General features: G+C 34.1%; 1 protein-coding gene across 40 annotated transcripts in view; it reads right to left on the reverse strand.

The window, feature by feature from the left end:
* The window catches only part of ptprc (protein tyrosine phosphatase receptor type C), a 31,413-nt gene extending 16,159 nt beyond the window's left edge, over nucleotides 1-15,254 (reverse strand). For 2 of the 40 annotated variants that reach the window (XM_052539237.1, XM_052539236.1), the window contains exons 1-9: nucleotides 15,089-15,254; nucleotides 14,906-15,000; nucleotides 9,555-9,611; nucleotides 7,184-7,204; nucleotides 6,997-7,059; nucleotides 3,320-3,409; nucleotides 2,431-2,451; nucleotides 2,244-2,306; nucleotides 1,279-1,344 (exon numbers count right to left, since the gene is read on the reverse strand). In XM_052539237.1, the coding sequence (XP_052395197.1) occupies nucleotides 1,279-1,344; nucleotides 2,244-2,306; nucleotides 2,431-2,451; nucleotides 3,320-3,409; nucleotides 6,997-7,059; nucleotides 7,184-7,204; nucleotides 9,555-9,611; nucleotides 14,906-14,960 (436 nt within the window). In that variant the 5' untranslated portion in view covers nucleotides 14,961-15,000; nucleotides 15,089-15,254. Of the gene's footprint in view, nucleotides 1-635; nucleotides 726-981; nucleotides 1,057-1,278; nucleotides 1,345-2,243; nucleotides 2,307-2,430; nucleotides 2,452-3,319; nucleotides 3,410-6,996; nucleotides 7,060-7,183; nucleotides 7,205-9,554; nucleotides 9,612-14,905; nucleotides 15,001-15,088 lie in introns of all 40 variants that reach the window. The other 38 variants (XM_052539241.1, XM_052539239.1, XM_052539254.1 and 35 more) reach the window with 29 other exon arrangements.
* Between the last annotated feature and the right edge of the window lie 606 nt (nucleotides 15,255-15,860).

Consider the following 15,860-nt stretch of genomic DNA (forward strand, 5'->3'; position numbering starts at 1 on the left):
CTTGGATACAATGAAGTAAGCTGAAGCGTGCTGAACTCATAGTTCACAGCAGACACAGTTGAGCAGAAAGATACTAACGCTCTCCAAAGCAAAAAGGTATGGTATGCATTGCACCTGCTGCCTTCTTATACTCATGCTGTGATCAGCAGCAGCTGGATGCAATAATTGCATAACAATGTGCACTGTCTCATTTAGTTTACACTCTTAAGTAGATTGGTCTATCGTAGCGATATCCCATTTTCGTCGGTCACGACATGGCGTCGAGAGTGACCAACTAAAAGGGAACTAATATGATTTATAGCTGAAGATGACCTACAGTACATCTATTTACCTACAAGCTACTAGAAACCTGTGCTGTTGATAGAATGTTCTTACTCTTCATCTACAAACTAAAATAAAATAAAGAAAAACAATTAAGAAAACTATCACAAAAAGACCAAAGAAAAAAGGTTACAACAGTACAATAGGCATGATTAAAATCAAATTTCATACAAAATAGTAAAATAAATAAATTGTTATATTACCACAGGATCTAGCTTTTTTAAGATGTTTAGAAAGAAGAAAATTCCATATTTGTAAATTAATAATAATAATACTAATAAAAACATAAAATCTTGTGTTAAACACACTGTTACCTGCAGTGGTGCTGGTGATTTGTTGTTGTGAGGAGGTGCGTGTGGGTGAGATTGATGTGCAGTTTGGGTTTTTACATTCAGAACTGTTTCCTAAAAGATAATGGTTATATGATCAAATGAAATGTTTGCAGTATCTGGTCCCACTTTATATTTGAAAAAAATAAATAAATAATAATTATTAGGTTCAATGTACTTATTGTGCTCATATTGTATTGCAAAAGACTTTTGCTGTTGTTGAGGTGGGATATGGTTCAGGTTAGGAACAAGTTTCACTGTTATACGTTTATTTGAAGACTGGTGGCACACCTGCTACATTCACCTACGAGTAAGCTGAGAGCATCATTACCTGATGTAGACTGTGTGGATGAAATGTTTTGTGGTGCAGTGACTGGAAGAGAGGTGTCTGTTTTTGTAGCATTTCCTAAGACAGATGTCAACTTAGATATAATGCCAAATATGTAAAACTGTTTGCTTGGGATTCTCACATGCTTAAAATAAAATAAAATGAGATCAGATGAAATAAATAGCTCAGTAATGTTGTACTCGTACAAGCACTGCATGATGGGAAGCTGGAGGTCAGAGTGTGAGAGATTGTGCATGAGAGTATAATAATGCAGGAGTGTGTGTTTGATGTCAGCTTTACCTTTGGTGGTGGTTTTTGCAGGTGTGTTTGATGCATTGGTGGAAGGTAAGGGCTTTGAATGAGTGACTGTAACGATGGATGGACACCATGAAACAATATCTAAGCATATCAAGTTACTAATAATACATATTAAGAAATGAATATACAATTAATAAACATTTCAATATTTTATGAGCATTACCATTAGTAATGTTTAATTACAGATGAATTTGCAAAAAAATACCACAATGTTTGATGTTAACTACGAATTAAAGTTGCAGTAGGGAACGTTTGTAAAAATATATTTTTTACATTTTTGTTAAACCTGTCATTATGTCCTGACAGTAGAATATGAGACAGATAATCTGTAAAAAAAAAATCAAGCTCCTCTGGCTCCTCCCAGTGCTCCTATTGCCATTTGCAGAAAGTCATGCGCTCCCGGTAAAAAACAACCAATCAGAGCTGCGGTCCGTAACTTTGTTTGTGTTCAAAATGTAGAAAAAATGTATATAATAAGCGAGTACACCATGAATCCATTTTCCAAACCGTGTTTTTAGCTTGTCCTGAATCACTAGGGTACACCTATAATAAGTGTTTATATTCGGACTATTTTAGATTGCTTCGGGGGTACCGCGGCGGAGTAACCCAGTACCTTTGTGATTCTTCATAGACATAAACAGGGAGAAGTAGTTCCGGCTACGATGTTCTTCCGCAAGACGCAAGCAGTTCTGTTTAATAACCGCTAGAGCGTCAAAAGTTCCCTACTGCAGCCTTTAATATGGTTTGATATTTGTGAGACTTTTTTTCATATTTAAATATAGGTCTAAATATCTTTCAAATGAAAACAATACAAATATCAATATTTCATAGAATGTACTTAGTGACATTTGTGTGCAGCACTGCATGATGGGAAGCTGGAGGTCAGAGTGTGTGAGATTGTGCATGAAAGTATAATAATGCAGGAGTGTGTTTGATGTCAGCTTTACCTCCAGAGGTATTTGCAGATGTGTTTGGTGAAGTGGTGGGAGTGGGGAGATTTGTTTGAGAGTCTGTAATGATGGATAGACAGCATGAAGAAATATTATGTAAACATATCAAGTTTTCATTGATATATATTTACTGATCGATATGTTCAAATCAGGAACAGCATAACACAAATAGAGTGACACTTACCAGCACCATTCTTTCCTGCATCTGTGGAAAGGGAGATAAAACCATATTAATAACTTTCATTAGAATTACATTATATAACTGAACCTTTAATCAGCAGAGAGTCAATGGCTTTTGAGTCAAAGTGTTCTTGTGGTTTATTTATTTATTTTATATATATATATATATATATATATATATATATATATATATATATATATATATATATATATATATATATATATATATATATTTTATAAGTATTTTATATGTGGCTATATTAATTGTTATTGACATTTAGCACTGTGTTTCTGCTGTCAGAACAGACATGTGGTTCAAAGGGTGATGAATAGAAACTGCTGAAACATGTTAAGTATTGTAACAGCTATCTCAACAAATACTCTGAAGTAATGTCAGAAGTGTGATTACTGATGCCCATTTGATTTGTTAAAAATGTAGTTTGTTATAGATATATTCACTAAAAAACAAATTTAATATTTTACAAATGCTTTCAGAAAAACGAATATGTTTGATAGCTTGAAGATGACCTACAGTATATCTATTCACTTACAAGCTACTAGAAACCTGTGCTGTTGATATAATATATATATATATATATATATATATATATATATATATATATATATATATATATATATATATATATATATATATATATATATATATATAAGAAACTATTGCAAAAAGACCAGAGAAAAAAGGTTACCACAGTACAACAGACATGATTAAAATCATATTTCATATAAAATAGTAAAATAAATTATGTTAGCATCTAGATTTTTATTTTATTTTTAAAGATTTAAAGATTTAGAAAGAAGAAAATTCCATATTTGTAAATTAATAATAATAATACTAATAAAAACATAAAATCTTGTGTTAAACACACTGTTACCTGCAGTGGTGCTGGTGATTTGTTGTTGTGAGGAGGTGCGTGTGGGTGAGATTGATGTGCAGTTTGGGTTTTTACATTCAGAACTGTTTCCTAAAAGATAATGGTTATTTGATCAAATGAAATGTTTGCAGTATCTGGTCCCACTTTATATTTGAAAAAAAAAATAAAAATAAAATAATTATTAGGTTCAATGTACTTATTGTGCTCATACTGTATTGCAAAACACTTTTGCTGTTTTTGAGGTGGGATATGGATCAGGTTAGGAACAAGTTTCACTGTAATTTTAAAGTAATTACAGAAATGTATTAAAGATGTAATTATATGCAGGTACTTTTAAATATAAGTAAAACATGTACTGTATGTACACCAGTGATGTGCGGGTTGATCCAAAATGAGATCAAGGTCACCTGAAGTTACCCGCGGTTACGAGTCATCCAAAAATATTTTTAAAGATTTTCGGGTCGCGGTTGTTCGGGTCATTTGAAATAAAGATAGCAATTAAACCTTTGTCATTTATATAGTACTAGACACAATTGTGAAATACATAGGCCTAGACTTTATTGGCTGAAAAACTGGCATGAAGATGACACACGAGCTCAGTCTGCACATAGAGATGGAGGCGGCAAAGAAGACTGCATGGGGAGCAACATCGTTGTTTTTGGTAAAACATGATTTTGACGACTTCATTAAGTTTTGTTTTATAGAAAATTATTTTTTAAAAGATTTTTGTTTTGAATAAATTTTATCTTAATTTTGATTAATGTTTTATCAATCAATTTCCTGTATTTTTAATAAATAAGAAGCAAATATATAGCCTAGCAGACAATGTAATAAGGCGCGGCAAGATCTTTTGCATTGCATGTGAACTGGAGGGCGCAGAAACTCAGCTTATGCCTCACAGATTTGAGAAATATAGGCTATATATTACAGAAAGCTTGAAATGTGCACAAATGGCTTAAATGAACAACTACTAGTCGACTAGAAAAAAAAATTGTCAGAGGCAGCCTTTATTCCACATATTTTCAGCCATTCTGGGTTGAGCGGAGCGGAATATTCCGAAATGCGCTCTAGGCTCACGAGCTTCGGAACAAAACCAATCCTCACTGTCAAAATAGACATAGCCAGACTACACTATTTTAGTACAAATTATGAGCTTATTTCCAATTTTTTATAACTCTTGACAAAATTAGAATATATTGTAAATGTTTTTTTTTTTTGCCTAGTTCCTATGTCTATGGCCCAATGACGCTACGATGAGCATTTACTACTTTAAAAAAATGCAGGTCAGGAAGCGGGTCGGGTAAAATATTTTCTTTTTCTTTTTTTGCGGTCCGAGTTGCGGGCGGGTTAGTTGAAAATGTCAGTCAGGTGCGGGTTGTTTATACACTGTGGTGCGGCTGACATAAAAGAGCATATGCAGCCTGCTCAGATTTGCCAAAATGGCGCTACGCTGATTTGGAGATACACAGAGGAAAGGAATTGTTAAATAAAGTTATTATTTTTGTTTTCTTATTGTACAAAATGTATTCTCATTTCTTCATAATGTTGCAGTTGAATCACTGATGGCAGATGGACTATTCTGATGATGCATTTTCAAACTTTCTTGGACCTTGACAGTGTTATTTATTTGGCAGCCCATGGCTCGACTCGACTTGGCTATTGGTTAATAATATGTTTGCTGCCTGTATGTATTCCTCATATCTATTTATCATGTGACCTACAGCAGATAACATCAGCCGAAAAGCAAAGTTGAAAGTTCAAGAGATGGAAAAGATTGTGACATTTTTATGTAGAATTATCAAGGCATGTACTTATTTCCTTTCAGAAGAGCATACACTGACAAATTGTGTATGATAGGACCAGGACCCGGTTCCACACTCTTAGCGCGCTAAGAAGACTCGAAAGATATATCTTATCAAAGTTGTTCATGTTCCTAAGTGTGTTCCCCGAAGTGTCCCTTAGGAAGCTTCTTACCACGCTGCCTCTTACGTTCGACGTTACAAAGGCTCTGTCCCAAGTGAAGGTGCTGAATTAGTTGGCATAGATTGCTCAGTAATCGATTTTCCACTTCACGCGAATGTGCATTACAGCGTTAAGAAAAACAAAACGTTCTATGCAAATGAAACATTCCTTAAATTATTCCAGTAACATTTCTTTTAACATAGTAAAAAAAAGTTATCAGTAAAATATAGACTATAAATGAAATTAACAAACAGTCAGAAATATGTACACACGATATGTCGTGATTGTTAGACAAACCGGGTATCCCTCGTTAATCATCCACCCATTGGATGATTAACCCATATCCCATTGTGCCACTTGTGCCGCTTCTTGACATGGGTTTAACGACTTCTAAAAATGATGTAATACACTTTTATATTAATGGTAAGGTACTTTACAATCAGAAATGATTGGCAAGCAGCTGCAGTTACCTCTGTTTAATGTGGTATTGATTGCCATTGGTTAATGTTTTCAATAAAAAGCAACCTATCTACAATGAACAGAGAGAGAGAGAGTTAGATACAGAATATGGTGGGGAAGCAACGTAAAAAAGGGCACCAAGCTTCTCATCAGAGGAACTTGAACTTGCCGTGTATCCCTTTCGCGATATGTACGCCTGATCAATCACTGATGGATTGGCAATGGGTTGAGTGTGCAATCCACCAGGTCCAAGACTCTGGGGATGCCAGCAAATAATATAAAAATTAATATAGCCATGTCTGGTACAATGTCAAAAGGGCTTAAGTTTTGCCAAATAAAAAAAATTGACATGGACTAAACGGCTCCGCAGCCGGCGCCATCTTTGATTCAACACAAGGACACGTTGGATCGCTTACTGGACACTAACCATGCTTACCCATTTATAGATGTTAGTCATCTAGAGCCAAATTGTTTGCCAGATTTTAATTATCAAAAGTGATTTAAACGCCAATTTAAACACTTTAATGACATTACGAAATGGCCTAGGCTTATTACCACCATATTAGTTCTGATACCAAATAAAGTCAACTTCATAAATAGGCCTGTATCCATTGCGAACATATTTTATTATTAGTCGTAAAATGTCCATAACATAAAATCATTGTTGAGCCACAATATTGTCAACATACCATAGTTTGACTTGTACTGCGCTGCGCTGATTTCTAAAGACTGCTCAGTGGCAGCGACTAGCGTTTTGAGCTCAAACAATGCTACGAATGGTCCAGACCAGCCTTACGAAATTGTGACTTAGAGAAGATATACTTAGAATACAAACGTGTTGGGAATCATGCCATATTGTTAAGAGAGAGGTTAAGGAATAGTCTGTCTATTTTGGTTTAATGTTGATTTTAAATGTTCAAAATTAAGAAAAAAAGGCCAAAATGTTACATAGATTCATGTTACATTTTGGAAATAACTAACTAACTAAATACAAAAATACCAAGTGCTTATTGCAGTATAGGAACTGTATATTTTTTTAAATGTTTTATATTAGTAACTATGTTACAAGATTTTTCATTGTGAAGCCTGCTGTAGCCTAAAAGGGCTTGCTTGGGACTCAACAAACAAACAAATAACACCTCTTGCTCAGTGATGTTGTGCTCATAGCACTGCATGATGGGAAGCTGGAGGTCAGAGTGTGTGAGATTGTGCATGAAAGTATAATAATGCAGGAGTGTGTTTGATGTCAGCTTTACCTCCAGAGGTATTTGCAGATGTGTTTGGTGAAGTGGTGGGAGTGGGGAGATTTGTTTGAGAGTCTGTAATGATGGATAGACAGCATGAAGAAATATTATGTAAACATATCAAGTTTTCATTGATATATATTTTCTGATCGATATGTTCAAATCAGGAACAGCATAACACAAATAGAGTGACACTTACCAGCACCATTCTTTCCTGCATCTGTGGAAAGTGAGATAAAACCATATTGATTACTTTCATTAGAATTACATTATGTCAATGGCTTTTGAGCCAAAAGGAAGTCATTTTCTCTAGTTTTTTGTCTGTTATTATTTATTTCTTTTAGACTTTGCTATCCTAATGTTACATGATTATGTGGCTAGATAAATGTTTTTTTTTTCTTTTTTTCAGTCAGAACAGACATGTGATCTATTAGTTGAAAACCACTTTTACAAAGGAATGTTTAGATAGAGAGTGATAGAGAACAGATATATGATGTTAAAGAATTTTTAGAAATGGGATTTTGAGAATACAAGAAAACTATTATTTAAATGCCCTATTCAAATGATAATAATAAAAATAATAATTCTAAAACTCAAACTTACTCAGTTACAAATAACCTGAGCTATTCATTACCTGCTTGAGATGAAGACTGTGTGGTTTGTTGTTGTAAGCTGAGTGCAGGAGTTTTTTGTGTTGTTTTGAGCTCTGTGTTCCCAGAAAAACACACGTCACTCATATAAAAGAACTAAACTGCTAAAACATTTATTGTATTGTAAAGCGATTTCAATAAATACTCTCAAGTAATGATGCCGTGATCAATAATGCTAATTTGTTTTGTCCAGACCTATCTGTGAAGTTACTAAAAAATGCAATAAAAATTCTAATTTGTTATAGATTATATTTTAAAAATACTTTTCTAAAATGCAAATGTTTTCAGAAACGAATGAATAGGATTGATTACTGGAAGATGAGCTACATCTATTCACCTGCAAGTGATCCAAGCACTTCTTTAATTGGTTAAAGGGGTCATATGACGTTGCTAAAATGAACATTATTTTGTGTATTTGGTGTAATGCAATGTGTTTATGCGGTTTAAGGTAAAAAAAAAAACAAAATAAAAAAAAAACATTATTTTCCATGTAATGTACATTATTGTTGCTCTGCTATGCCCCACCTTCTGAAACACAAATCAAAGCTCATCTTTCTGAAAAGCCAGGTGTGCTCTGATTAGCCAGTTATCCAGTGTGTTGTGATTGGCTGAATACCTCAAGTTTGTGATGGAAATGTTACGCTCCTCACCATACGGTGATGCCATCTCCCAGCGCGATGAGACAAAACCAATAAAACCCATTATAAACAAGGCATTTGTTACATCCAGTGGTGACATAATTGCTGATTATATTGGATTCATAAGATTGGAGAAACAACAAACAACAAGCGCTAATCTACACTGCTCAAAACTCGCGTTTGAATCATCAGTGGCAGATTCTTTAAATATGTAAATGTACTTACAAACTGATAGTCAGAAGTGCTAGACTGTACTTTCAAAGTTGGAACTGCCCCACTTTATAGAAACAGCCTTGGCGCCACAGACTCATTGTATGCTACTGATTCAGGAAACAGCTATCATCCTCCGTAAAATAAATTGCACGCATCTGAATATTTGGGTTGAACCATTCCAGAACAGTGATGTTAATACAACTTGACATCTGATTTCTAGTTGTGTCCTCTTTTGGAAGACCAAACAAAGTAGCTTCACTTACCCAACGAAACACACAGCATTTCCACAACATGGCAGTGGTGGAACGGCAAGAATAAATGTAAAAAACGCTTCCTAAATCTTTCTTTGCGTGAACATTTGGGCGACATTATACAAATATTTCCACATAGTGACATAGATATGTGGGGGCGTGTTTGAACGAGCCATTTTAGGGGGTGTGGCAGAGTCTTAACTTTGATAAAGAATACCTCTATGGATTTGAGACTTTTGAATCGTATCATATGACCCCTTGAACATGAACTAAATACTTCTAAATATTGTGTTACAGAAAAACCAATAAACCCATATATATATATATATATATATATATATATATATATATATATATATATATATATATATATATATATATATATATATATATATACTGAAATCACTATATAATGTGATGCTCATTGTTAGTTAATGCATTAACCAATGTTAACTAATGGGACATTATTGTAAAACATTAATGAAACTGCTATTTCTGTTTATCAAGAATAGATGAATTGGACCAAAACACAAAAAAGTTTGATTGAGTGCACAACCTTCAATTTCAACAATAAAGGATAATGGAAGTAAAAGTTGAAAAACAGCTTGATATTCATTAAACACTTAAAATTTACTAAATATTATTTAAATCTTCAAAATATGTAGACACTTCACATTTTGTTATAATTGTATAATTTTTTATAAGAACTTGCTACACACTTTAAACTAGATTTTAATAAGATTTTTCCTTTTCATCATCTCATCCTTAATTTTCATTGACTGCTGCAAGAGAGCATGCCAAAAGAGGACAAGTATTACCTGTTTCCTTTGATTCTGTGTCTTGTGGAGTCATGTGTGTGGGTGAGGGGCTTGATGCTAAAGGGAACAGCAAGTTCATTTCAGGTAGTCCAGTACAGAATTTAACGACAAACACACTAAAACTACAAATTCAGACAAAAGACCAAAGCACTTTCTTCTAGCAAGTCACACACTTTCAAAGCACATGATCTGGGTTTCTTTCTGATTAACAAAAGATGATGCTTAATATTCCTAATTACATCGCAGGATCTTAAATGTGAAGCCTGGTGTAGCCATTAGGAGTAGACTGGGTACATTTGAGACGTGTACAGTTGAAATGCCGTGATTTTTGCTCCACACATGTGTATTAGGGTTCTCTTTGATTTTCATTACACCATGTCTGTTCCACAATGAATAGCGTATTATTGTTTTATGATTGTTAAACTTAACATTTATCATTGCAAACGTTACTCTTTGCTCTAAAAATAGACATATTTTATGACATTGTGCCATGCAAGTTTTTTTTACATAATCTGGAGAAACGTGTGAGCATGTCAGTGGGGTACTGTTTCAACTGTACACCATATGGGTACAGTTGAGACAAAAATGCACCTTATGTTTATGAGCTAATGGAAGGATATATAAACTACTTATGGGATTATCAATTTATGATATTTTAGTATACGCAAAAGAAATGTCATGAGAAAAATCACTTCATTTGATCATCTAGTTTTTGTATAATGACGAAAAAAGCAAAAAGCAAGTTAATTTTAGGTGGTCCAGTACAGGATTTAAATACAAACAACAAACTTATACAAAATACCAAAGAAGCTTCTTTTGGTAAATACACTTTCATCTCTTTTTGATGAAGCCAATATTTTACATGATAAAAGGTAGAAACATAGAAGCCAATAAATATATAAAGAAACCGCAAGTAACACATTAAATTAACTTGAATCGACTTAGTACTTCACTCACTAAATATATATATATATATATATATATATATATATATATATATATACAGAGTAGCATTGAATATATCTCCAATTATTTACAAATAATAATTTTCCTAATAAAAGTCTTATTTTCATTATTTAAAATAAATGAGTTCCCTGACAACTAAATTGCTCTGTTTATTTTAAAAACAAATCAACTACTGCACACCAAAAATCCTCTCACATTATATTCAGCATCTCTTTCCTCTGAAACCCCAGACAGGCTCCTTGTAAAACGGTCGTCTTTGGTCAGAAAGGGGAAGGGAGTTACTAGCAGTGGTCTGTATGTGGCGCGACCTGGCTGCCATGGAAACGCAGCGTGCATGCAAATATTTCAGTTTCTTAACCACAGCTTCCTGTAGCACGACAAAACCCTTCCCCCTTCTCAAGGCTCAGACACTTTGCTTTCATTTCTTTTATTCGGCTCAGTATACACCGGCTCATGTGGTTCTCGCAAATGTACAGACATAGATCTCATACACAGTACGTGTGCGGAAGGGGGAGGAGCCAAATGTACTTCTGTGGGTGGGGGACGATAACTCGAGATTGTAGACTGTAGAAATGCAAATTCTATCCATGCAACTCTACTAAATCTTGTACATGAGAGAAGAAAAGTGTAGTCTAATGCAATGTCAGGATTACTTTGTGGAAAGATTTGGAGTTTTTGGACACTAAGATTTTATAGATTTGAAAATCTCATACGTTTCCTTGAATGTAGACTTTGAATAACTGTAGTTTTGGCTCAGATTGCCAGTACTTTTCACTTTTTTGTCTTTGCCGGATGTGGTTTTGCATGACTTAGGTCACAACTTGAGGCGGATGCATTTTGAGCTTAGCAGGTCCTCCCATTACATGGAACATATGACAGAATGAGAAAAGTGACTTTAAACGTCCAGTTTTAACAAGTTTTCTTCTCGTTTTGAGAGATTTGCTTTAAAAAACATGATATTTCAGTTTGACTGTCTTCTCACAGTAATCACAATGGTGTTCGCATATAACATCAATCTCCAGCGAGATGACATTTAACCTGCTTGTAAAGTTTGATCTAAACCTCCAGACTGTGCTATATTCACAATCACTGGCTATTAAAAAAATGCATATTGCATATTCAGTAATTGCGCATCGTAATATAATACACCGCTTTTAAAAACAACATTTAATGGCTCACATTTAGACTCACGTTTTCAGAAGTATGAATAATTCCTTTAAAACTATCAAATTGTTTCCCCAACATTGCACAAGCTGTTTTCAGCATTTTTTTATTTATTATTATTTTAGCTTATTACAATATATTGAATCAATTTCTAATCAATTTCGGAGCGTAAACTTGATTTTCTTTATTTAAAGGGGAAAATGTTTGACTATGGCACTACTACTTAACATTTTAAGGCAGTACGTTTACAGTTATTAGTATTATTTTAAAAAAAATCTTCCCCGCAAAATCCAAAGACTGAACAATTTCAAAACTATTTAAAGGTCATGAAACTACAGGAAAACACCATGAAAGTCCTTACTAGCTCTTTCCTGACATTTCAGACTTAAGTATTCTTTTAACTTAAACCCCAAAGCTGTGACATTCATCTCCCATCTTTGAAAAACATTTAAAGATCTGCAGATAATTTGAGGGCGAGTTAATTGAACATTCTGGTCAAAAAATATATATTTATTCAACTTTACAATCTTCTTTTCTAAATAACTGATGAAAAACAAAAGCAAAAATAAAACTGTGCCTCTTTTTTTAGCTTCCTGACTAAAGAAGCCAAAGCAGTCGCCCACAACCGAAAATAATGCACAGTGGATAAATTTAATGTGACAAAAGGCCTAAATATATACCGCAGAGCTCATGCATGTACAGTTTTCATGACTTAAATGGAATCCTTTAACGGCTATTATTCATGAAACGCAGACGTAAAATCAACCTTCAGTCCAATGACAAGACTTGACCTGAAATTAACTGCGTTTACGTACATCAATTACGTACATCAATCAAATCAATCGCTGATAATGATACAAAAAAATGTATTATTATAAGAATTGATGCAATACAACCAGGTTTTGACGGGCTGTGATGATAAAGTACAGAGTTATTTTACTGCGAGAATTACAATGATTTAATTGTTAGCTCAATGGTTTCGCACGTATTGTGCAGTTAGGAGTTTTGACACGTCAAATGACTTTTGTCAGTGTAACCTAATCAATTTGGTCATATTAAATCATATTTTTGAATATTTCTAAGTATAAACGACGTTCATAATTAAAACATCCCAGATTTGAATACATCAACGGTTGAAGAAGATTTAAGAAGATTTGTAATACAGCCATATGAACTACTTTTATGATGCATTTAATCATTTCGAAGCTCACCATTAACTTTCACTGTAGGGAAAAGTGCAGCATGAACATTTGGCTAAATATCTACGTTTGAGTTTTACAGATGATAAGAAAGTCGTACAGGTTTGGAATGACGCGAGGACGAGTAATTAACGACAACATTTTCATTTTCAGTTTTAATAAGCATAGGAACAATTAAAAGCAAGCATCAAATAGTGATTTCACGAATATCCCCCTGGGCACTGACTCTAAAGCCTAAATCTCACACATAGGCCCAGCGTTTTATGGCTTTCTTCCTTTTCGATGTGACAGCGTAGTAACAAGGATTCTCACCCGGTATCGTGCCACAACACTTTTATATAAAGTCAATAGACTTCATTGTAACAGGTTTCATGACACTTCTTCAGCGGCTCACGCGAGCACCATTTTAGCCGGCAAATTTACGAGGCACAGAAACCGGCTCAAAATGGAACAAGGAAGTGGTCAGTGGCCTGTGCAGGAAGGCATCTGGCTCAAGAGACTTTCAAATGAATAATACAACATAACATAACATAACATAATATAACATGAAGATTAAACAAGATTAGATTCTAAAGATAGGAACTTAGGTGCCTACTAAACTAAAACTTTACTAAGCATCTAAACTTACTTAATTACTCAACTTTACTTAGTCATTTTATTTATTTATTTTTGTGGTTTGATATTGTAATTTGTGAAAACTCTCTTTCACACTTTACAGTCTCTCACTTCTTTAATTTGTATTTTATTGTAATGGAGTGCTGTCATTTTATGTAACAACATCCTGCCCAGAGACACGATGTTAAATAAATTAAATTAATTCAATAAAAATCATTGAATATTTTTAAGATTTTAAATTGTGTATTTATGCTTAATCCTCTGGCTTGATCATTTTTTTGGATGAGGTACAGCCCCTGGAGAAACCCCCCTTTTAAATGTACAGTACCTAGCGATGACCAATCATAATGCAATACTAATGTTTTCATTTATTTATTTTAAATTCCATGTTTTTAAGCACTAAAACATTACATGATTTTAATAGTCAATTATTAAATTCCAAAAAAAAAAAGTAAAATATGTTGTATACAATTTTAAAATTGTACATATATTAAACATATTATATTCAAAATGTTATAATATATTATATTATATTATTAAACAAGCAGAAGGCTGCTGATGCAATAGCCTGACACAATTTCCCCACAAAGACTTCAAAAGAACTCAAGAAGTCAAGAACATCAAATATGGTTCTTCACAAGAAGAGCCCATGAACGTTTACTTTCAAGACTGCCGGACATCACTCTATAAATAACAAAGAGATCATGATCAGCATCCATCAGACTGTGTCCTGTGAAAGCAGGCACAGCGCGGGCCCCTAGCAGAACCTCCAGCGAGTTTGAGGGGACACACCCAAACCAGCCTGATCTCTGACAGCTCCTTCGCCAGGTAACACAAACTAGAAGCCAACACCTCTCTCGAAAAGTGTCCCGCCACAGGAGCGCTCCAAAAAATCACGTTAGGAGCTCTGCAAAGCACTCTTTTGCAACATTGCCCAATCTCTGGCTTTACTCCGATGCTTTACAAAGCAACAACTTCTCACTTCTGCCGACTAAAGAGAATTCCCCTTCGTCTTGTGGAACAACGGTGGAGATGCTCATTAAAATAAATAGTATTTCTAACAAACAACACTTCAAATAAACTGAGGACTCAAGACACCAAAATAAGTCTGTCCTGTATGTACCCATTGATAATAACGAATACATTTTAGTGTTAGGACTAATGATGATAAAAAAGTCCCAATAAACTAGATTAACTATGTCACACAACACAGAAACGGGACCAAAATATGAATGAATCTACACCACGATAATGACCTTCGATAAGTTATGCAAACAATTAATTCCCAAAATGTCACGCAATATAAACCACAGCAGTAAATATAATGAAATATGTATAATAATATTGATTATACAACTGCAAATTCACCTGTAAATATATATAAATATATATTAAATGTATACTTACATAAGACCAAGCATAGGACCAAAACCAAGGGTCCTAGCGCAAAAAATCTTGCCATATCCAAAGGTTCAAACGCGGCTTCTAAGACACCATATGTCCTATTTGAAACAGACACAGATCAGGGTTAACCATCAGAAAGCGTAATGGCTTTTTGGTCTCTCTTGCTCTGTTTTCATGTAATCTTACGTGTTCTCATGTGTCTAATCAGTCGGTTCTGTTAAAAAACAAAAAATCCGTAAGCAGTTTTTTGGCGTTAAGAGACAGCAGAGCAGTGTCAGAGACACTCTCTCCTTCAGCTTTGAGTTAAGGCCCTTTTTTAACAGGAAGTTGCATTTTCATCTACGCCACACACCTCTTGCCGTCTAATGTGTCATGTCCTTCAAATGTGAAACGAGAGAAAAAATGATCTCATTTTTGCTTTCGACGACCTGCATCCAAAGCGAGAGCCGCACCTTCAGAAGATGCACTTTTCAAGTTAAAATCACCTCCAGTGTAAAGTGTGAACAAAAACTGTCTGAAGTGTCAATTTTTTCTAAATTGAAATTTATATATCAACTTAAAGCTGAATAAATAAGCGTTCGATTGATGTATTGTTTATTAGGATTGGAAAATATTTGGCTGAGATTCAACTATTTGAAAATCTGGAATCTGAGGGTGCAAAAAAATCAAAATACTGAGAAATTTTATGATTAGTTTTCTGAATGAATTCTTAACAATGCATGTTAGTAATCAGAAAATCAGTTTTGATAGATTTACAGTAGGAAATTTACTAAATATCTTCATGGAACATGATCTCTACTTAATATCCTAATAATTTCTGGCATTAAAAATTATTTTTTTTTTTTTTGGCTATTGCATAAAACATACCCAGCGACTTAAGACTGGTTTTGTGGTCCAGTGTGATAAATGTCAAAGACGATGTGTTGCAGCACATGAATCAAAATATCACCCACATTAG

This window comes from Carassius gibelio, chromosome A22, assembly GCF_023724105.1.
Source record: "Carassius gibelio isolate Cgi1373 ecotype wild population from Czech Republic chromosome A22, carGib1.2-hapl.c, whole genome shotgun sequence".
Lineage (NCBI taxonomy): Eukaryota > Metazoa > Chordata > Actinopteri > Cypriniformes > Cyprinidae > Carassius > Carassius gibelio.